The sequence below is a fragment of the Motacilla alba genome, chromosome 18, assembly GCF_015832195.1.
Source record: "Motacilla alba alba isolate MOTALB_02 chromosome 18, Motacilla_alba_V1.0_pri, whole genome shotgun sequence".
Taxonomy (NCBI): domain Eukaryota; kingdom Metazoa; phylum Chordata; class Aves; order Passeriformes; family Motacillidae; genus Motacilla; species Motacilla alba.
This window is the reverse complement of record NC_052033.1, coordinates 6,307,004-6,329,629: the sequence shown is the minus strand read 5'-3', so window position 1 is coordinate 6,329,629 and position 22,626 is coordinate 6,307,004. Positions and strand designations below refer to the sequence as shown.

The window sequence follows — 22,626 nt, the reverse complement described above, 5'->3', positions numbered from 1 at the left end:
TCATTTTGTAAATTTTATTTACAGCAGTGACACTATATGTAAAAGAGCTACATATGGCTGGGTGAACACCTCCAGCTACAGACAGTAAAATTATTGCCAACAACTTGAGGAAAAAACAGCACAGCCTTTGTAATCTGAAATCTGTGACCTACTGTGATGCATCAGCCTTCAGGTTTTTGGGCCAAATTTTCCAAAATGATCAGCATAGTGAGAACTAAAAACCATATATGTGTGTGCATACATATATAAATGTGAGATAAAACCAGCAACAGGTGAATGCTGAGTTGGTTTGAATGAATAATCCACTATTTAATAGTTGGTTAGGTGAAAATATTTTCTTATGTTAAGAAGCTGTCTTTGGTGTTTTGATTCATGAAAAATTTTCCTCCTCCTACTCCTCCTTCTCCTCCTCCTGATCCTCCTGTTCTGAAGCAATGTGAGCTGCTGCTGTACTGAATTATTTTTCCCTTTATTGCTGCTGGCAGTTTTACCCTTCTCCCCATTTGTTATTAGCAGTAGAGGAACCAGAAGGAAATGGGAGTTTGGGGAGCTGACAGAACCCCAGCTTCTGGTTCCCCTGCCTGCAGAGGAGTTGGCAGCACCATGGCAGCACCATCTTCATTCCTGCTTTTCTTTGCTCTGGTGTCTTTTCTGGACTGAGATTAGAGCTTGTTTTCATAATACAGATAGACCTACATGGTCAAAAGTACTTTGCTGAGAGACAGTTCCTCAAAGGTACAAGCAGATCCTGCAGAAGTCACTGCAGTCCTGCAGAAGTCACTGGCAATTCCACAGCATCACTCACAGAACATTTTCTCATCTAACTGCAACAGTGACCTGTATCCAACCTCAGCTTTAGGGACTGTATGGTTTTATCTGGGTCTTTTCAAGCAGTAGCAATTACCTTGTCCAATTAGATGTACTTTTATTGTTAAATTGTTTATTTACCAGGCCTTTGGTTGGCCAACAACAGTGTAAATATGATGAGCGTATAAAACTGCACAGATCTGTGAGCAAATTACTTCAATCACCTCAGCCTGCAGAATAATCTGTGCCTGTCCCACTCATGAGATTCCCGATACCAGGATTTGTGACAGTTGCCAGATGCCCATCTCCAAGGTGTTCCTCTATTACTTACTGAATTTTGAGTACTTCACTTGTAAAGTATGGTATAAACATGAAAGATGCTAAAAAATATGTCCTGTTCTGGTGTTCCTTACTTAAAAATTAGAAGTTCCAGAAAATATAATAAGAACATCAAATCATTTATCAAGAGTATAAATATAGTACTTTCTACTCCCTGCTCAGAGTATGAGCAGATTAAGCCTGTGCCTGTTCTCCCAGCTATCTTCTGAGTTAAAGGCAGTTCTTCTGTTGTCTTTTTAATTTATTTCTTTTTTTACAAAACAATGCATGTATTTTGTGGTGCTTCCAATAACACAGAATAAACTTAGCTAAAAAAATTACAGAATGCACAAGTTTAATGCTCCAGAGATGGGAAGAGGGAGCAGAAAAGCTGTTTGTGCCTCTTTTAGTTTGCTTGCCCTGACAGCCTTTTTGTGCCTCCCTCTATGATGTCTTACCTGATCTACCACAGAGAGAGGTCAAACAAGGTGAATCAAACAAATTATAGTAATTCAGAAGGTTGGGGGTTTTCTCAGCCACAACATCAATTCTGCTGAATTGCAGCATCACTGTACATTTAGGTTGTATATTAATGCTGCCCTCCTTGTATGATAAAGTAAAATACTTTCGTAACACAGTTAATGCAACATTTGGTATACTTTTTTTGGTTTCTGAAATTAGTTGATTCTAATTATGCTACAACAGAGCTAAAATTCAGAATGCAAAGACACAATTTAGCTGCACAAAGAAAAGGAGAGATACTGCAACCTGCCAGAGCACTTGAATTGATTCTTCTGTGCTTCCAGAAGCACTTGCAATAGCCACCTGTGACACTCCCAGAGTGATGTGGGTGGTGGAGCAGCATCACTGCCCTTTCCCACTGTGACAACCCCATGGAAAAGCAGAGGCCTGGTCTCAGACTTGTATTCACAAACCCCTGAACCCCACTGAGACAGGAAACCAGGGTGTATTTAAGGACCATTTTGCCTCCCTAGGAGATGCACGGTGGGGGATGGAACAGCTGGAGGCAGTGATAATGCTGGAAAAATGACAGATTTTAAGTGACAGAAAGAAACAGATCAGAAAAGGTCAGAGGAGAGGTTTGGTGTTTATAAAAATGGGAATATTTGGGTTTGAACATGCGCAAGGAAAATGCCACGGCTTGCGTGGCACAGGCAACATCAAAAGAAAGGCTGGAAAAGAGCAGGGCTCAAAGGAAATCCAGCTCTGCTGGGCACAGACAGCCACGGGTATGGCTGTGATTTCATCTTGTCATCTACTGACACTGTCCAGAGCTGACAAGGGTGATGGGAGCAAATTTCAGTCCATTAAATAAAGGTGGGAAGCCTCAATTCTGTGCAGAAATATAGACTGACTTGATAAAACAGCTGAGTTTAATTGGAATTACAGGGGGAAAGTAGGCAAACTGAAATTTGGACTGGAGCACCAGAGCCAACAGCAACTTTATATAATGTGATTGAGAGATGTAATGCCCTGAAGTACTAACAAATGCATTTTTACATCTCATCTTGATAGTCTTAAAGATTCTTTTCAGGAAATGTCCTAAAAATCTCAACCTTGATGTTCAAACTCACATTTGTTTTCAGCAAACCTATTTCCCTGGTGAGTTGCCCTCTTTTCTTCTGCAGCAAATTTCTTCTACTTGACTCCCAGTTCTGCACAAAGTGATTTACTAGACAGATTGCATTTTTTTTTCCCCTTCTAGTAAGTGTCAGTTTCTGAGCAAGATCAAATACCTTCTGCACTTCAGTATTGACTAGTTTTAATTATTAAAACCTTTCTCCCAGGAAAAACTCTTCATGCTGTTTGCTGAGAAACCAGCAATTTTTAATAGGATTCAGGGACTTCTTGAGGAGATAGGGAACTCTGGAGACAGAATTCTGAATTTATACTGGGCTCACACTTCTACAACACTTTTTTTAAAGTAGGAAGAACTAGATTTTTTTCTTTGCCTTCTTTCTATGTGTCTCCCTTTAAACTTGAGATAATGGGCTCTGCAAAGGCTAGAGAAAAGGGGCACATAATTTGTTATGCAGTAAAACTAAATCATATACATACTTAAATAATTTATAAAGCTAAACACTTACTTTGCTTATATATTAAGCTTAATTAATTAGCATATATATTAAGCTTAATAAAGCTTATTCATTAAAATCAGAAATAAATCTTTTATTATCAATCCTTTCAGTTACATGCAGTCCCCCACTGACAGTTTCATATGGAATCCTTTCCTCAAAACAGCCTGGCCAATTGATATTGTTAAAGTGTCACGGAAAGAAAATAACAGCTACATTCCTATTTGAATTTCTCACATTTAAGTTCTCATGTTTTCATATCATTGACAAATAATCAGATGTTTTAGCAAGGTAATAGGATAATTACGTTTTTTCTCCATAACTCAAATGCTAAAGATAGCACTACCTGCATTTAAAGTATAACACAGCTTTGCCTACAGACACCACAAACCAGCCTATCTCACCTCGACAACAAATGGTTTACTGCAGGATAATGAAATTAAATACATGCTTAATGATGTAAGATTGACAAAGTATTAAAGTTATAGAGAGAGTAAACATTATCTTCAATTAGGTATCTACTTTTGTTGAAGAATTCTTAGCATTACAGTTCAAAGAGATGGATTTTTATCTCCAGTAATTTTCAGATCCGTTTCATCTGTGCACTAAGAGAAAGGGTTTGTTTTCTTTTTAATTTGCTGTGCAGAAGCCATACCAGAGGATATGGTACATAACAAAGAAATTAAATAAAGGTGGAGGTGTCAGGCACAGCACGAGGACTAACTGGAGAAAGTACACCTGGGAGAACTGGTTAATAGTAATTGCATGGGGGAAAGACTAAGAGAAACCCACAGGAGACATTGCTTGTATAAAGCCATCATTTCTTGTACACCTAAAAAAGAACAACACATTTCCATCACTGTGCACAGTCAAATATTGGCATGATTTTATGGGATTTGCATCAATTCAAAGAGAACCAGAGTATTTACCACAGCACAGCACTCCAGTCACACTGGGAGCACCCAAACTGGGCACAGCAGGAGTGTCATCCACTCTTTGAACCATTCATCCTCCCCAGGGTGTCCTGCCAGGGAGAGGTGGCTGCTGTCAGGGTGGGAGAGTGACAGGCACCACTACTGCTCTCTGCCTGCCCTCCTCACTGACCACAGAGTTATTCAGGCTGGAAAAGACCTCTGAGCCCAACCTTTGACTGCTCACCACCTTGAGGTGCTGTCTTAAAGGACATGGTGCTCCATGAAGAGATGGAAGCAGGTTTCACACCCCACTCAGACATTATTCTCCCATGGAAGCCACAACATCCCCACTCAGTTGGTATTTCAGCAGTCTGTAGCTCTCCCAGTGTGAGCTAGTGGCAGCAAGAAGTGAATAGCAGGTGTTTGCATGGCAGTCAGGAACATTCCTAAGGCCAGGCCCTTTGCCAGCCAGAGTAAAGAGCTGCTTTCACAGCCCAACTAAAATCAGGCTTTCTGACAGTAGACAGTTTACTACATGGACAAAACAAATTTCAAAGACTTCTATTTAAATCACTGCCCAAAGTAATCTTTTCTAATTGCAAGAAGTACAACAAACAGAAGATTGGTTCTTCAGGAACTCAGCATGTTAGAACGTGGCATGTTCCCTGATCTTCTTTCATTAAGGCAAAATATCTCTTTGGCATTTCAGGTATTTCCATTCCAGCATTTTCAGCACTTCAGCATTTCACCTGCAAATGAATACAGACTGTGTTGTCTAATAGGGAAAAAAAGCTTTGACTTCTGTTTTCTGATGTAGAAAATCAGTGATAAAAAATGCAAATGTGACTTTACTGCTGCCTCTTCCACCACCATCACATTAATGTCCTGCATTTGTTAGGCAGTGTTTGCCAACACCCTGCTTCTTTCACCAAAGCTTTCAGAGGAAGCTAAAGGGCTTACTTTAGAAAGGTAACTGTTTTGTTCTGGTTCCAGAGTGCCATTTATCTTCCCTACTGAGTTTAACATCATTTAACTCATTCAGAAACAAGATAATTTTATATTTGTCTGCCTTAAGCTGTACTATCTCACATTCTTAGATAATGTCTTGTATTTTTTTCTTGCTTGCTATTTTTCAACTTCATATTTGCCTATTAAATTACAAACATGAAACTGGCTCTTATGCAATTCATATGAAGAGCAAAAGGCACTTGCACTTCCCTTAGGATACCCTTACAGGATATTCTTAAACAACAATGAAAAAAACCCACTTACCTTCTGCATCTAGGGCAGTTCTGTGCCAGCTTTCACTGAATCTTTGACTCTGCACCTCTGACAGGTGTTATATTTCTCAGAATCATGTCTAAAAATTTTACTCTGATTTATTGTCTCACCTAACACAGCATTAATATCCTAAAGGACCTCTGAAAATTCAATAAAGGATAACTCCAGAAATGCTTTTGGCTATTTTGAATCAGGCTGGGCTTTCTCAAACTCTTCTGTGTTTGAACTCTCAACTTACATTCAAACAGTAACTTAACCAGCAATTATGTTCATTTCAGTTTTTTCTCTTCTATCAGGCTTTAAAAGTTTTCCTGTTATCATATTTTGAGGTGCTGGAAATCAAGTGGAAATCCCAGAGTCTTTTCCCAGAACTATTTGGATTCTGATCTTTTTTGTGCCTTTTATGGGTGATGTGTCACAAATTGTCATTTGCGTGGATCAATTACACAGATTGAACTCCATAACATAACATTCATTATTGAGATGCTTTCCCCAATACCAGTAATGTTACATCTGATCCTCTCACAATATTGATACTGGAGAAAAATACAGTTATTCCCATATTGAAGTTGACAAGCTGGGCCAAGATGGGAAGATCTGCTCAAAGGCAGGGTAGAACTTGAACATAAGTTTTTAAGTCACAGGTGAGCAACTCAGTCACTAAAGTGGAAGGAGACTCTTGAGAGAAGACCATGAGAAAAAAAAATAATAGAATTTTTGGAAAAGACCTTTTAATTTAAACAAGTTCAATTGTTATTCTATAACTTGCCAAGGCCACCACTAACCTCATCTCCAAGTGCCACATCCACATGTCCTTGGGGGATGGTAACTCCACCACTGCCCTGGGCAGCCTCTTCCAGGGCTTGACAGCCCTTTGTGGGGAGAAATTTTTCCTAAAATCCAATGTAAATCTCCACTGGTACAACTTGAGGTAATTTTCTGTCATCCTGTTGCTTGTTACCTGGGAGAAGAGACCAGCCCCCACCAGGCTACTGTATCTTCTCCAATGGACAGTACCAAACACTTCTTAAAATCCATCCTCAGTTTTATTCAGTGCTTTCCTCATATACCCATATTGCTGGCATCTTAAGAATATAAATTCCTGTGCTTCATTTCTGGCATGAATAGAAAAATAACATTCTGAATTTACAATGCACTTCTGTGCTCAAGAGTGCAGGTCAAACTGATAATTGCCTTATTTATGCTTCTGGTTTGAAACCCTAACACTAAACTTTACTTTTTAGTTAGCATTAAACTTAATTTTTCCTTACTAGATGATGAAATGAGGACAAAAGGGACAAGATCTGGATTTTCACTAGACCAAATTCTCTTAACTTTTTTTTAGTCATCCTTTTATTCATCAGTCTGTGATGTATCTCTATCTGCCGTTGCCCATCATGCCCAGCCCCTGAACAGAAATGGAACTACAGATGGTTCTTTAGCAAGGTGGACTTGCTCAGAGAGGTCTGGTGGATTTTGGAGAAGGCTTGAACTGCTAATTCCTCTGTCAGTGACCCCCTCTGGCATCCTTTGTATTCAATGTCTCAGAGCAATGCAGTGAACAACTGAAATAGCATCAATCACCACTTCCCCACATTCTTGACATGCAGGAACCATTTTCTGCTGCTTTCTGGGCTCATTGCTAAAGAAACAGAATTCTAGCAGAAATACAGAGCACCATTGTGTAACTGAATTTACTAAATGGAGCATTTATACCAAGTTCATCATCATGGTGTCTGAGCATCTGCTGTATTTAAAATGAGAAAACAATTTAAATGCAGTGTTTAGTCAGAAAATCCTGCACGAATCCAGAAATGATGACAGACTCATCTAATAGTGGGTTTTTTCCCTACATTACCCTTATTCTCTCTTAAGATACTTTTTCAAATGATGGATTGGGTCAGTGCCAAATTACAGCTTGCAGTGAAATTCTGCATCAGCCAAGTCATAATCAACATTAAGCATTTGAGTCTCAAACTTCAATTTGATCCTCACACAAAGCAAATTGCAGAGAAGTGTCATTTATTTATGTTTATCCAGCTCTTGCTCATCCTCTAATGATGAGTGGCAAGAGTGGTTGAGTGGCAGGTCAGCCAAAAATACCCCTGTTTGGAGCAATTTGCTCAGCAATGACTCCCCTGTCAAAAACCCTCCCTGAGTCACTCAGTAACCAGCAGCCAAGGAATTCCTCTGTACTACTCAGGCTCAATTTGGATTTTTCTTTCCTTGAATTTTCTGCTGTGTGGAAGAGAGTACAAATAGTTGTAACACTTGCAACAGTTCCAGCAGCATTTGGATGTCAGGAATCCATCACCACTCACTTTTATTTTTTCAGCCTATTAATTTTTTGTTGTTGTTGGCACAAAGGTAAAAGTCCTGAAAGCAAACTCTGAGATATTGATGGCCAGTCTGGTCTCTTCAGACAGTAATTTGTAATTTTACTATAGTCCTGGTGATGCTTAAGAAAAATGTCAAGTTTTAAGTATTACCTAAACTAGTCTTGTTTCCTAATTGCAAATAAATTAAAGTAAGACTTAGGAAAGTATCCAGAGTATATATAAATTTTAAGGAGAAAGACTTAATTGTCTACATTTCATTTAGCTAATTTTGTTTTGTATTTTCTAGCTTCAGTGGTTGCATATAAACAAGAAATAAGGCTATATTAGAGCCTTATCAGGCTCTAAGATACCAGTCAGCAGCCCAAATGGCATCTAGAAATAACTAGAGAAAACTACTTCAACCCTAAAGCAGGTTATGGCAGAGCCTTTTATATATTTATTATATATTCATTTTTAGGAGCCATAATACATGCTGAAAATAACACCCCATGTTAATATGCTACCAGGGAACACTGGCTGAGGCTCAGTGTTGAACACCCTTTATTGCAAGTTAGTTCTTGTTATCAACTGCTCTAACGAAATGGTTAGACACCATTTGTAGCTTCAGTGCTAATTACAAGCATGCCATTATTTCTAATAAAGTAGATTTTGCAGCTAAGAGTAGTTAACCCAACAGCATTTCCACTTTACTGCATGATTATTGCATTTCTCTACACAGCTGTCTGCTCAGAAGCAGAAGAAAAATTAGTTCCTTCCACGCATTCTTAGTCTTATTCTTTAAAGTTAAAAATAATTCTAATATTGTTTATTTATCTAGGATAAAACAGTTGGCATATAGCTATAAATGTGGAAGACAAGCGTATCTATTAAACCAGTTATTTATACACATTTATTTTAAATCAAAAAATAACTGTCAAAATCTGTAAAAAATGCAAAACAAAGCAAAAACCACATTTATCAGCAAAAGACTAAATAACCTTCGTTTTAATAAAGGGAACATCAAAGAGAGTTAGAGATAAATTATTTCAAGCAACTGATTTTTTGCATTTCTCCTTAGCTTAATATAGAAAAGTTTTGGGTCTTTTTAACAGATTTTAATCTTAAAACTGCAGTAGTTTCCTAAAATGTGAAGTAAACTGCAGTACAGGTGATCATCTACAATTCATGTTATCAATTTATTAACAAAGGAAGAGCACTGCATTGCTGTGGGCTTATGTGGATTAATTAATCAGGGTATGGGTAAAACCACCTTGCCAAACACTAACATTTCCTGGTTGAGTACCCTGGGCATGAAAAGATGGGTTTGTTCTTATCTTTATAAGAAAATTCCCCTGCATCACTGCCCGGGATTGGTCCAGGAAAACAAGACAAATCAGGACCACAGAGGTGGTCCAGGTTCTCCCAGCTGATGCTATGACTTTCCACAAATCAGGAGGTACATTTAATTTAATTTAATTTAGGACAACTTTAAAAACAGTTTTGTCAGTCACACAAATTGTACTGATCTCATACCTGTTCATACCCACAAAATTAGTGCCATAAATAACTCTTGGGTGATGCAACATTGCTACTCTTTCCAAAGGGTTTTACAAGACCTGTAAGAGCAATTATATTTTAACAGTGGAATAACTGTTGTTATTAATAGCTTTTAACTCAGTAAAACTATTTTCCTCTCTGGGCAGCCACCATGCAGAAACTACATTTCTTTTGCTGTTTTTATTAAATTTTGGATAAACAAAAATGCATAATTATTTTCCTTGAAGATATCTTAGACCCTTCTTAAAGGAACTCTGAATCAAAACAAACATTTAACTGGTCTTCTTGAACAATTTCATTTGGTTTTGTTCCCTGCTGTGCTGGAAACACACTTTCTGCTTGCTCTCAATGAGGTACCCCAACAGTTTCTCAGGTAGTGCATGCACCATAATATAAATACTATGGTTACAGATGAGCTATTTCCTGCTGCCATTTACTTCATGCTTTACTTCTCTTGTCATTTACAATCAAAAATGTTTATAATTCTTCAAGTGAGAAAAAAGGGTATTCTATTATTCCCAAGAGGACTGTGGAAAAATGTGTGTGAACTACTGCAATATTCTAAATTCCCTCAGCTTCCTATTGCTCCATTATTGGCTGCAGCAGAACATGGACAGTCTTGAGAAGCAAAAAAGCTCTGTTTCTGATTCTGGTCTTGGTCCAGTGCACATTTTTGGGTGATGGAACAAGGCCACGTTCTGGTTTTTCATCAGAAAGTAATTAATCTTAATTAATCTTTTTCCTACAAAACAGATCTTCTGTAGCTGGAGGAAAACAAAGAGGATTCACTTTTTCCTGTGGCAAATTAATCTTAAAGGGGGAATCTTCCTAAGAAAATTAATGGGTTAAAACAAGATTCAGTATTGCCTTTGAGCCCTGAAACCCAAACTAAACTCAAAGAGTGCTTTCAGCATTGTAAGTCTGCTCTTATTTTGATGTGCTTTAATACAGCTTTTAATGAAGTGTCATCATTGGAAAAGTGAGATTTTCATATATGAGCAATTTTACTTTTGTGGCTTCACCTTCATGGAAGACTCCAGTAATATTTTATACAGACCAAATGCTTACAGGTATTTCAGGCAACTTAAAGAAATTATTCTCAGAGGAAATTTAATAGGGAATCACAGTTTTCTATCCTGTTGTATTCTGTGTTTAAGACACTCATTCATTTGAATCTTTCTAAATTAGCCTGTTCCATGTGAGAAACTTTGAAAATTATGCCTCCTTAGATGGTCAACCTTTTTCTAAAAAATTATAAATCTAATGAATTGAACCATGGTACCATGGAAACAGCTTTAAAATTAATTTGGGTGTAGGGAGAAAGGATACAACATGATACAACTCCAGCACAGAGAAATTGACAGATTTGAGAAGGAAAAAAAAAAAAAAAAAAAAGAGGGTCTCTTCATTAGGCACTGAGACCTTTGTTTGGAACAAATATCCTGTATGTGGTTGTATATACTTGAGGGGTTTTATTTCTGTAAGGGCCATCAGTCAAAACAAGAGTTTGATGTTGACTCAGGGTTCCCATGGGTGGAAGGAGAATTTGTCCCTTGCTTTTAGCCATTCCTGCACCCGGCATTTCAGTTTATTATATAAAATGAGTTTATCTAATTCATTGTTATTCTGGGACTTTGTACAGAAGGAGATCTAGTCTAAAGCAGATTTCATCCCTTATTTCCTTGATAATTCACAAGTTAGTTTGGCTGCCAGGATAAAGAGTTGTACATAAAAGGACAATTATGTGACTATGCCTAAGCATTTCAGTGAGTGCATGGTCCCCAGAACAGGGATGTTATCAAAGTTCAGTAGTACCACAAAGTGATGATGAATGAGCATTATAACCTCTATGTGTTGTATGAGACCTTCACTTGGCCTGCTTTCTGGCTGTCAGAATTTGGTAGGGGACTCTATTGGCTCCTTTGACATTTTTTAGATAGTTCCCAATTGAGACAGGACAAAAGTAATTGAATTATAGCAAAATTATATATTACATCATAGCAGTACTTTTGACCCTCACCTTATCTTTTTGGTCTCTGAACTGCTGGCTGTAAATAGCAATGCTACACAACAAAATCGTATGATCTTACCAATGCAAATTTTCTCTTTCAGCGTTTCCACAGCCCCTTTTTACATCTATGTCCAAACACTAAAACAGCATCACAAAGGGATTTGGGGGGTGGTGAGAGGACAATGCTTGAGGGCCTTTTATATAAAGCTGTTAAGATTTACTTGAAAGGATAATACATATTGCAGTCAGGTCAGAATGTGGGAAATAGAAGTGTTTGAATGCATCATTTATTTCTTACCCTGTCTTGGACTGAGATAATAATGGTATAGGTTACACATAACTTGGGATACTGCTATAAGCAGATCAGCACATGGATTGCTGGACTTACGCCTTTGGGTGGCAAAGTAAGGTTTAGTCTGTGTAACTTGATCATGTACTGCAGATCCTGTAGGAACATCATTCCTACAGAAAAATCCTCACAATTACATTTCATTACTGAATAACCAGACCTCACATTCATCCAAAAGACAATTTCAATTTCACCAATACAGGCATTAAACCCTGTTTCAGCGATGTTTAGGGGTTGTTTTTTTCCCTCATTATAAACCTGGACAGCACATTATAATGAAATTTCTTTACTGGAAGTCTTAGTCCTGGACCATTTGTATAGTTACAAAGATTACCAGATATAAACCAAGTTAATACTGATCTTGTTCACAGCATGTAAGTCCAGAAATTTCTCTGAACAGCCTTTAGAAGTATCAGCATATGAAAGACAGACCTCATTTTTAAATGTGAACATCAGGCTGCTGCAATTCTGACAATGCCAGAGCAAGAACCTTCCTTTTCTAATTGACATCTGAAAACTAAGATCTTTAGGCTAAATAAAGCTGACTATCTTTTATCTGTTCAGAAGTACTTAAATGCCACCAGAGTTCATTAAATTTGTTCTTTTTTTTTTTTTTTTTAAGTTGCAGTGTAAATTGTAACAGTGTTTGGTGATTCCAGAAAAATCAAATACCAAGGTTCTGGGTAAGACATTTACATAGGTAGTGGGAGAAGGGAACTGTGCCTTTGTAATTTAAAAGTTCCAGCCAATCATAAAAATAAAAAGCAGAAGGAAAGTTGCAGGTGCTAAGGAGAACCTGGTTAACAATAATACAGTAAGTGCTTAACTGTAGGAGCCTCTGTAACCAAGTTTGCAGAATCTGGGGCAAATGAATATCAGTATTTTGAATTCTGCGAGTGGTGGTTTTCACAGTTCCAAACTCATATCCCATATGTTTCCTCAAATATTTCAACCCCTGATTCTTCTGTGCTTGGCTTCAGGCTGCAGAGTACAGATTACTTGGTGCCCATGGCAAGTGCTGCTGGAACAGGGAAGTGATGTCAGCCCCTGCAGTGCAATCTGTAACTGGATGTGGGTGAATTCAGTGGCTGGCAATTCAGAAGAAAACATGCTGATGCTGTTTCAGTTGGAGCCAAATGGTGACTGAAATTGTTAAAATTATATGTGCTGCAAATGCCTGAAAAATTACCCTGCTACAAAGTACCCAAAGCAGAGATGGGATCCCAATACAAACCAAGCAGTGTGTGGGTAGTATTTGCAAACACTGTATGGGATTATTTGCCACTGGTTAATTGTAATCCTTCCCTTCATCTTTTTTAGGTTCAGCTGATCCACTATAACCATGAACTGTACACAAATGTCACAGAAGCTGCAAAGAGTCCTAATGGGTTGGTGGTAGTTTCCATCTTTATGAAAGTAAGTATTCTGTACTACAGATTCCTAATATATAAACAGTAAATTTTCCCTGAACTGTAAATGTAGGCATTAGACTGCCCAGAGGCTCTGATCTGGAATCCAGAGACAGCTTCTACCTGAACTGAGCACGCCATCTCTGCTCCAAAGCTTTTACAATATAAAGAAAATTAAAAGGGGTAAGGGAGGTGGGGAAAAAAAACCCCTTACATCATAAACATCACTCATAACACTTTAATGGCTATAGCAGAAGTCACTAGCTTTGCAGATTTAGTGTTTCTTCATGAAATATTATTCATTCAAATCACTTCTAGTAGGTTGAGGCCCTGGGAAAGAGGGCATGTCATGCTGATGTGTCAAAGCCAGCAAAATCAGTTTTTCTCTGTGTTATTTAAAACATCTTAAAACTATGAAAACTGAAGGAACATTAAAAGTAGAACTTCTAATATCTTGCATTTCACAGAACCACAAAGACATGTGAATATTTTGTCTTCATCCTGTTCATTCAAGGTACATAGTTAAGTCTGTAATTTATAGTGATCTAACACTGAACTCAAGACTTCATGATTTTCCCAAACCTCTTTAATTACATTGGAGAAACCTTTTCTTTCATTTTCCAGAAAAAAAAAAAATTCTCCCCTCCAAATATTGTTTATATTCTGTCATTATCTATCTCTGTTTCATCAGTCTAAAAAAGTGTGTATTTCTGAGTAATGCTGAAGTTCACATCAGCACACCTTAGGTATGGGATATCTATTCGTTCCCCTCAGTACTCTAATCCCATTTCATAAAGGTCCTAACAAAGCATTAAACTCAGATATAAAGTATGCATTTCACAGAGTATACCGAATAATTAGATATAAAAGGGCAATTTTTACATGGGTCTAATATTTAAGAAAGATATTTATGCTGCCTTCTTGTTTTTTTTTTTTTTATCCAAAAAGTATTGTATTATGATCCAACAATCTGACCTGCATTCATGAAAAAGAGAAAATTAAAGAGAAGACAGAGGGAATCTTGTCAATATTAGAAGTACCTGCAGGGAGGTGTCAGAGGATGGACCAGACTCTGCTCAGGGCTGCTGAGCAACAGGGGGGCAGAATCTGACACATGGAAAGCTCCATCTGAACATGAGGTGTTACCTCATATATTACTCAGACATAAACCAGAGGAAGAGAGCTTTAATTTGCAATTAAAATAGCCAGCTGCAAGGAAATTATATTTATCAATAAATAAAAAAATTGAATATTAGTGAAAATCCTGCCTCATATATCAACTACCTGCAAATTTCATGAAAAAGCTGTTGGAGAAGAAACCTGCACTCATGCTTTTTTTTCAGGCATTGATTTATGTTTTCCCTGTTCTTTGTGTTTTATTTATTCTACCAACTTTCTATTAAGCTTCATTAGACAAACAAGTAAGTAATTATTTCCTTCTCCCACAATAATGAAAAAAAGGCAGAAGCCAACTGCAGGAGTATCAGAGAGTAAGTGTCTGTGTGCACAACATGGAAGAGCTGCAGTTCTGGCAAGGAAATGTCTGTGAGAAGATTTTGACATTGTGCATTTTCTCTTCTGTAGGTATCTGAATCATCAAATCCATTTCTGAATCGTATGCTTAACAGAGACACCATAACAAGAATAACATATAAGAGTAAGTTTCTTTTCATTTCCTCTGGTAACAGCTATGTTCTTTCAGTATCCAATAACACATGTAGTGAACCTGAAACAAGAGGTACATCATGATGGGCAGAAATTCCAGGTTTGCATTGCCAGGAACTCTGCATGATAAACTCAAGAATGTGAAAAAGCTCATTAGGTCATCACTTTATCAAATGAATTTTGAACTTCAAAGTCTGTTTTACATCTGAAAGTGCAGTAACAAATTAATGAAATTATATTTGACACATACATATACTGTATTCACACAGAATGCTGAGGAGAACCTGTCTACTGTTAGCAGTAAAAGGGACATGTGGAGCAGCCTGGATTATATTGGATCTGGTTATGTCAAGATGCTGCACAATTTACTGGATTTAGTATTCATCAGTGTTTTCTATTTGAAAGAAAAGTTGCAACATTCCTATTCAACTACTGCTGCATTTAACAGATATAGAAAGAGGTTATTAACATAGCTTGTATATTTGTTGTATTCACATTTGAAAAGCCTTTAACTGATGATCCTCAATAATTCCATGTTCAAATACTGACCTTGTGGAAAACAGGAGTTTAATTAAGGTATTTTCGAGAAAATAATGAAAAATATACATAACAAAATAAACTTCTCCTGAAAACCTCGTTTCCTTTGTCAAATATTCTAAGCTGCTATGAAGTTTGTAAGTTCAACAATAGCAGAATTTAACTTTCAGAAAGTACACAGCAAACAGATAACACAAATAATTCCTTGTCCTCTCCTGCAACACATACACCTTTCAAACCACTGAGGTTACTCTGCTTTTACCTGAGAGTTAACAAATCTTGTTACGTCTATAGTCCGAATGAGAGGCTTCTATGATAATGAAACTCAGTTCTGTACAATACCTATGGAAAGGAAGGCAATAGAGGGTTCTGCTCAAAATGTTTTTTCCAGATTGTTCTATCAGTATCAAATGTCATCTTCTCTGCATGGAAGAAGGAGACCAGTCCCATTTTTAAACTGCTTGTCCTGATTCCTTGCAAAAACACAGCAAGGCTGTTCTGCAAGAGCCTCCTGCCTACCAGTGCTGCTGCAGCATCCTGGAAACAGGGATTGTTAAGGCTGAGAATGCTTTTTCTAGCTCTTTCATCCACAGATTCCATATTCCCAGCTTCTGGGAACCAGCCAGATGTTCTCCCATGGGGCCCACCCTCCCAATACCAAACACTTCATTTGTATGCTGCATTTACAGTGGAAACTCCTCCTCTCTGGAGCTGTCAGCATCCCACAACCTCCCATTGCTTGTTTTGTCTCCTTACAAGGGAAACACAATTCCAATCTCACCTAATTTGGGTATACTAAATGAAATTTCTCATAAAGATGAACACATAAAACACAGGTTGGAAAAGCAGTGATTAACAGAATTGCTTTAGTTTTTAATCATGGTTTTCACTAATTTTATGCATTAAAATTAAACCCCTGGTAGACACAATGCACATATATTCCACAGGGCATTGGGTTACTTACTGTAGTAACAAGTATTGACTGTGAATTTTTAGTGTAAATTGGGAACATGAAAGTGTTATTGAAAGTAATTTTGCAGTTGTCTTGCAAGATGGATTATAGCATCATTGCTGAAAACTAATTTTACCTCTTACACTGGAAGGATTTCTAGTGTGCCTTTAGAAGCTGGAGATCTGCAGCTTCCGCTTTAGGGTTTTCCATGATCTGTCCTTATGAACGGGGTTCGTGATGGTTCGTTAGATTGATCTTAAGGTACAAAAACCGACAAGGCAAGGGGGTTTGCAGTAATAATCAAAACCAGTGTACTTTATTGAATGATCACAGCAAAAATGTGTTGGAGGGAATTGGGGGGAAAAAAAAGGGAAAGCATAAGGAAAAGAAAGGGTAGAAGAGAAAGGGAGGTTATAGCTACCAAACGTAGAGACAACAAAGTCCTTCGAAGTCCAGTTGAGGATACCTGTGATGTTCATGTCAGGGAAGATCTCAAAATCACAAGCTAACGCGGGGGATTTTATTATGATTTTTCTATTGGGAATTGTAAGGGGGGAGAAAACTAATACAATAGTCTATGATCTCATCTTGGTCAGCAGTGGGTGAGAGCCATTCTCTTCTTGGTCCAGTGGTCACTACCTGCAGGCAAATATTTCAGTTTGGTCAGCTGGTCTCCCCCACTCACCCCCCCACCCCTCCCCAGGTTAGAGGTTTCAGTCTCAGTCTTTGGGAAGAAAAGGAGCTTTTTCTATATAAGGGTCTCATGTCTCAGTCCTTGGAGAAAAGGCTTCTCCCATCTCAGTCCATCTGTCACGGTAGTTGTACAGTAGATGAAGGGTCTTGTTTTCCATAGGGACCACCAAAAGATCATCTCAGAAAAGTCCAGACAAGTTGGGAGGTAGGAAAATTCCAGGATCATTGTTGCGGAGTGAGGGAAAGGGCACATCACCCCTCTTCAGTGTTAGACAAACACACCTGGTGAACAATAAAGAGACTCTGCTCTGGTCTCGGGACCCTGGCAAGCTCCCACCAAACCAGGATATTAAACAGGATCTTAAACTTTTCAGTGGTCCTAGTTTCTGCCTTTATTCGTGATGAAATCGTGAGGCAGATGAGAGAAATTTCGGACAGAGTCTTACCGGGTTCCACTCCTGAAGTCAATACTCAGCCCAGTGCTGAGAAAATGCCTAGGCCCCGTGTGCTCAAGAGGAGCGTGGAGGGAATGATAAAAGGAATGCTGGTTAGAGTCAGGACAGTTCATAACATAAATAAAATGATTTTGTTTATTTTTTTAAAGAACAGCAACAAAATTAAGTGCTGTCTCTCCTGCTGCATGAAATTTCCACATGCCAAGAGCATTGAAAGGGAAATTTCTACTCCTAGATATTAATGGCTACAGTGAAGTGGACCCCAAGGAATTTTTAAGGAGATTTTAAATGTTTATTTTCTGCTGTTATCGCGGCCCAAAGAATCTACAGTGAGCAAGCTGAAACAAGGGTTTTTTCAAGCAGGCTTTAGTCAGAAGCCGTGTGGATATCTCAAAAGAAAACTGCTTTATTATTCCTCATTAAGTGTGCCATTTGAGGGGATAAGTTAGTTTTCTTTCAAAACAGTTATGCTACATGAGCTTTCATCCAGCATTTGCTTAACATCAGGGAAAAAAATTAACTTTTTAGATTCCCAAAATTCCACATAAACATTTGGTCTTGTCATTGTCTGGTAAGCAGAGAAACTGAGGATCTCCACATTCTTTACCCTGTAAATCTAACCTAGATCCTCTTCTGGATTATCATGATATGAACTTTAAAATCAAATGTACCTGCCTCCACTCAATAAACACTATATTCCCTATAAAAAGCATTATTATAAAGAGAACACACACAGATTTTGCTGTGAAAGCCAATCCCACGCATCTATTACAAACCTAGGGATAAAAGGATTTACATAATTTCCTAGGTAAATTGTCAGAGTCAAGGCCTTTATGTAAATGAATGTGAAATCTAATGAAACCTAATTTGTAGAGAGAAAAATTCCTGGGTTTGGAAATCACCATAAGGCACCAGCAGATCAAGAGTAACACATTGTGGGCTGCAGATAGGAATGATGTAGGGGGATCCAGGAAAGGCTGGATGGATTTATGAAAGGAAGCTTGTCACTGGCAAGAGATGATACAGGGTGATTTTGAGCATTTTGAATGTATTTGCAGTAAATATAAGCAAGACTTTGAAGGGCTGCAGTCTGGTATTAATCTCAACCCACCAGATCTGCTTCAACTCCAGAACAAGAAACTCTTACCAAGATGTGGGGAACGGACAGATCTGTTCATGGAAAAGATGTTGGTAACCAAATTCTTATTGTGTAGTCTTCTCACATGGAATCACCTGACTTCCCATAGGAATATACCTCATATACAGGCATTAATAGTTACTGTATTTTCTTGGACAAACCCTTATTTCATTCACCCCTATCTTTGGCTTTTCCTGAAGTGATATTTTCCTCCAGTTTCTCATATCAATATCTCTCATCTGTATTAATCTTCTTTTTTTTTCCCATCTCCTAGTAAACATTTCAGGGCAAATTCTACCTGGTTGAAAACATTTTAGCCCAGCTGAAGCCAATCTGGTCTTGAGGAGTCTCTTCTGCCTGACTCTGTGTCACTTGGTGTTAAAACACACCACTTTCCATGGCTCATAAATAATGAACAGGATGTTCATGTGGGAAAGGGAAAAGTGTGTTACGACTCATTGAAAAAAGGCATTGGCATGAAAAATGTCCATCAGTTCTCTTCTGATGCAATTCTAGCAAAATTACCAGTGCACTGTAAATAATGTTTTTAATGACCAAGTGTATTCAGTCATCTCTACTTGTTAAAATATAACTGCATATTGACTGTGTTTGCATGCTTCTGTCTGGAAAATTTGGGTTTAGAAAGAAGCTGTCACAGGGCATGGGCCAGTGAAGCCTGGGCATATTAAAACAGGATGGTCAGCCACCTCCCAGACACTAATGGCACTTCCCCTTCTGCTTGAGGATCCAGCCAGCCATCTAGCACTGCAATCACCCAGCTCAAGCTGCAGGGGCAGGGCAGAGGGCTCTTTTTCTAACAAACATGAGAGGACCTGCCAAGATTTTGTTTCGTAAAACAACAAACGCATGTAAAATATTAAATAACAGTAAGACCCTGGTCAATGAGGTGGAAACATTACACTCTCACCTTGGCACTTTAACTGACATTGTAGCTGCCAATATTGTTGCCCCAAAACCATGTCTACATAACCATGTTGACTCTGCTGTGTTAAAAAAAAACAAAACAAGGTCACATTTTCTCTGCCTGTGTTCTTTGATTTTCTGCTGCCCAAGACAATAGTCTGCAGCCCTTCTTATTTTTCCATTAGGTTGTACAAAAGAAGTCTTTTGCTCATCCAAGTTATGTCCTTCAGCTACAATATATATGTTAAATTCGAGTTAAATTGCACCTTTCTTTTTTAGCTCCTATATACTTCCTTGATCATTTGGATTTCTCTACAAATCAAGGTCAGCTTATGTTGAGCATTGAAAGAGAGAACATACCTCAGTGTGCACTTTTCCTTGCCTGCATTTTTATGTTTCCTCTGCAAATGAACCAAATTGGAGACACCACACACAAGTGAAAGGGTTCAAAGAGATCTCACGATGTTACAAATCATAACCACCCCAGCTTTCTCTGAGATACACACAAGCAGCAGTGTATCAGTGATAAAATATGTTTATCCCTGAGTGGATGAACTCCTACAGCCTAAAATTTGGCAGGAAAATCTGAGTTTTAGCTTTGACAGCACTGCCAAAAGGGCCAGCATTACCCATGAGAAATAGTGCAGATAGTACAGAAAGCACTGAGGAACTCTGATGAATTTTGAAAGATATATCTCATTATATTTAGGTACATATCCACAGAATAAATTCTGTTGCAGAGGAATACACTTCAGGGAGCCTTACATTAAAGGCAGGAATCCTGGTACTGCTTCCCAGCAAGCCTTCCACCTAGAGTTTAGCTTTCTGAGGGAGCTGGCACTGCATCCACACCACTGTGCACATGAAAGGCCAGGAGGCTTCATGGAGCAGCTTTGTTATCATTCATTAACTGCAACTTCCTCTCATGGCAGAAGGGTAATTAAGGTTTAACTCTCTTGGTCTTCCTGAGGCTTTGTCAAGCAAAAATTGTTAATGACCCCAAAAGATGGAAAGTCAGCATTCTCCAAAGGCTTCTGCATCTCAATCAATAACTGCAACTTCAAGAAGCTTTTGACTCCAGCGCCTAAATGTGATTTAGAGTTGCCCTGTGAATGCCTGTGCTCAGTTCCCACTGTGTGTGAATGGGAATCTTGGTGCAGATCCACCCAGCAGGGTGAGGGATATTACTTGTGTTACTTGTTCTTGTCTGAACTGCTGGAGCATCCAGAAATGTCCATCTGTAAAACTTCATCCTTTGGTAGAACTGAACATCATATCATCATGTTCTGGAATTAAGAGCCATGAAAAGGGTGATGTTGTTTGTGTGGTTTTTTTGGTTTTTGTTTTGTTTGGGGTTTTTTTCTTGTTTGTTTTGTGATGCTGCTGTTTTACCTGAGTTGTTTTCCTCCTTTGTTCTCCAGATGATGCATACTTACTACAGGGGCTTAATATTGAGGAACTTTATCCAGAGACATCTAGTTTCATTACGTATGATGGGTCAATGACAATTCCACCCTGTTATGAAACAGCAAGCTGGATAATAATGAACAAACCTGTCTACATAACAAGGATGCAGGTAAAGCAATTTACAAATTATTCAGTCTAGGATAGGTACAAAGTATTATTTACACATAATATTTATAGCTTTACATTAGATCCAACTCTTGTGCTGTAGGGATCTCTGGATGCAATTCATACAGAGTTTGCAAAATCATTGAAGAGTTTTTTTGTCAAAATAAAAATACTAACTCTTAAGAACTCCATCAGAATCTACACACACAAAGTTTAGGGGGGACCCTGTTTTCAGTGAGGGTTTGAACGAAATGGTTTTCAGCAGTATCTCCACAACTCCATCATTCTATGATGCTGTGAACAGTTACTTGGAGACTCTAAAACAAGTACATCAGTGTTATACAAACATAACTGAGGTTATTAAGGATAACAGAGGTCATTCCTAGGTCTGAATAAACATGTGTCAATAGCACCTTAATGTGACAGAGATACAGTATCTGGAGCCTTCTGGAAATAAAATCAGCCAATGCTTTCTGGTATAGAATAAAATTACAGGATACACACTGTCAGGGTCTCTGAGGTCGAGATGACCCCAAGGTGTCAGAAAGTCTCTTTTTCTCAGCCCCGAGCCCAAAGAAGAAGCCAAGGTTCTGCTTTTCAAGGTTGTTTATTTTTCCTTATCTATAACGTTATTCCTGTGACATGTGGAGGTCTGTCTGGCAGGTCAATTTGTGGCACACTGACCACCCCTGAGGCTGTGTTAGTTTTTTATACTAAGAACTACGTATACTTTATTTACAATAATTTTCCAATACCTATCACCTATGTCAGACAGTCTGTCTCTAAACCAATCCAAAAGTGCTACTATCACAGCAGAAGATAGAGGACAAGAAGAAGAAGGACAGAACACACCCAGATTCCTCCATCTTGCCTCTTGAGCCCTTATTCTAAAAATCCCAAAATTCTACTTTTTCACCCTGTGATAAATTAACTATCATTCTACTTAAAGTCTCATGGCTTGTAAATCTTCACACAAAGCTGGTAATTTTTTCCATGGGTTAAAATTGGAGGCACAGGTGTCTTTGACTCCGTGCCAAGGTCTCTGAGCCCTCCTGCCACGGTCTCAAGCCATCCAGGGCAGTCAGAGGAATGTACTGGGCTCCAATAACACACCACAAATACCTCTGGAAAAATCAGATTGATGTATTGAAGCCCCTATTAGAGAGAAGCAAGAGAAATTATGCAAGAGAAAACACAACTTCACATCCAAAAGGAAGCTCTTGAGGAAACAAACCAGTGGAAAAATCTCAGAAACTAAATTTCTGTACAACTTGCTTACAATCCAAAGCCTGGCATGAGAAAACAGCAAATTTAACACCAATTGGCCTCTTCTCCAGAGCTTCCATCAGTGGGTTGCCTACAGAGCTGTGAGCTGAACTAAAACCTCCTCTCTTGCATACTGGAACACCAAGGAATACTTGAACCACCATCTGCCTGCCCCAAGCAGGCAGCAGAAGAAATATGGCCTGAGAAATGAAATGAGGAACAAGAAAACAACCCTAAATATCACTTCGGGATTTAAAATCATATTAACATTGTAAATAAGATTACTTTTAAAAGCCTGAGATGTTTTATTTTTGTGATATTCCTTCTGTCCAGTTTAGTCTGGAGGTAGTGAAAGCACTTTGTT

General features: G+C 38.3%; 1 protein-coding gene across 5 annotated transcripts in view; it reads left to right on the top strand.

Annotated features, from left to right (window-relative positions):
• CA10 (carbonic anhydrase 10) overlaps positions 1 to 22,626 on the top strand; it is a 222,536-nt gene that overhangs the window by 196,908 nt on the left and 3,002 nt on the right. For all 5 annotated transcript variants that reach the window (XM_038157543.1, XM_038157544.1, XM_038157545.1 and 2 more), the window contains 3 exons: positions 12,972 to 13,067; positions 14,645 to 14,717; positions 20,846 to 21,000. In XM_038157543.1, coding sequence (XP_038013471.1) covers positions 12,972 to 13,067; positions 14,645 to 14,717; positions 20,846 to 21,000 — 324 coding nt within the window. The remainder of the gene's footprint in view (positions 1 to 12,971; positions 13,068 to 14,644; positions 14,718 to 20,845; positions 21,001 to 22,626) is intronic.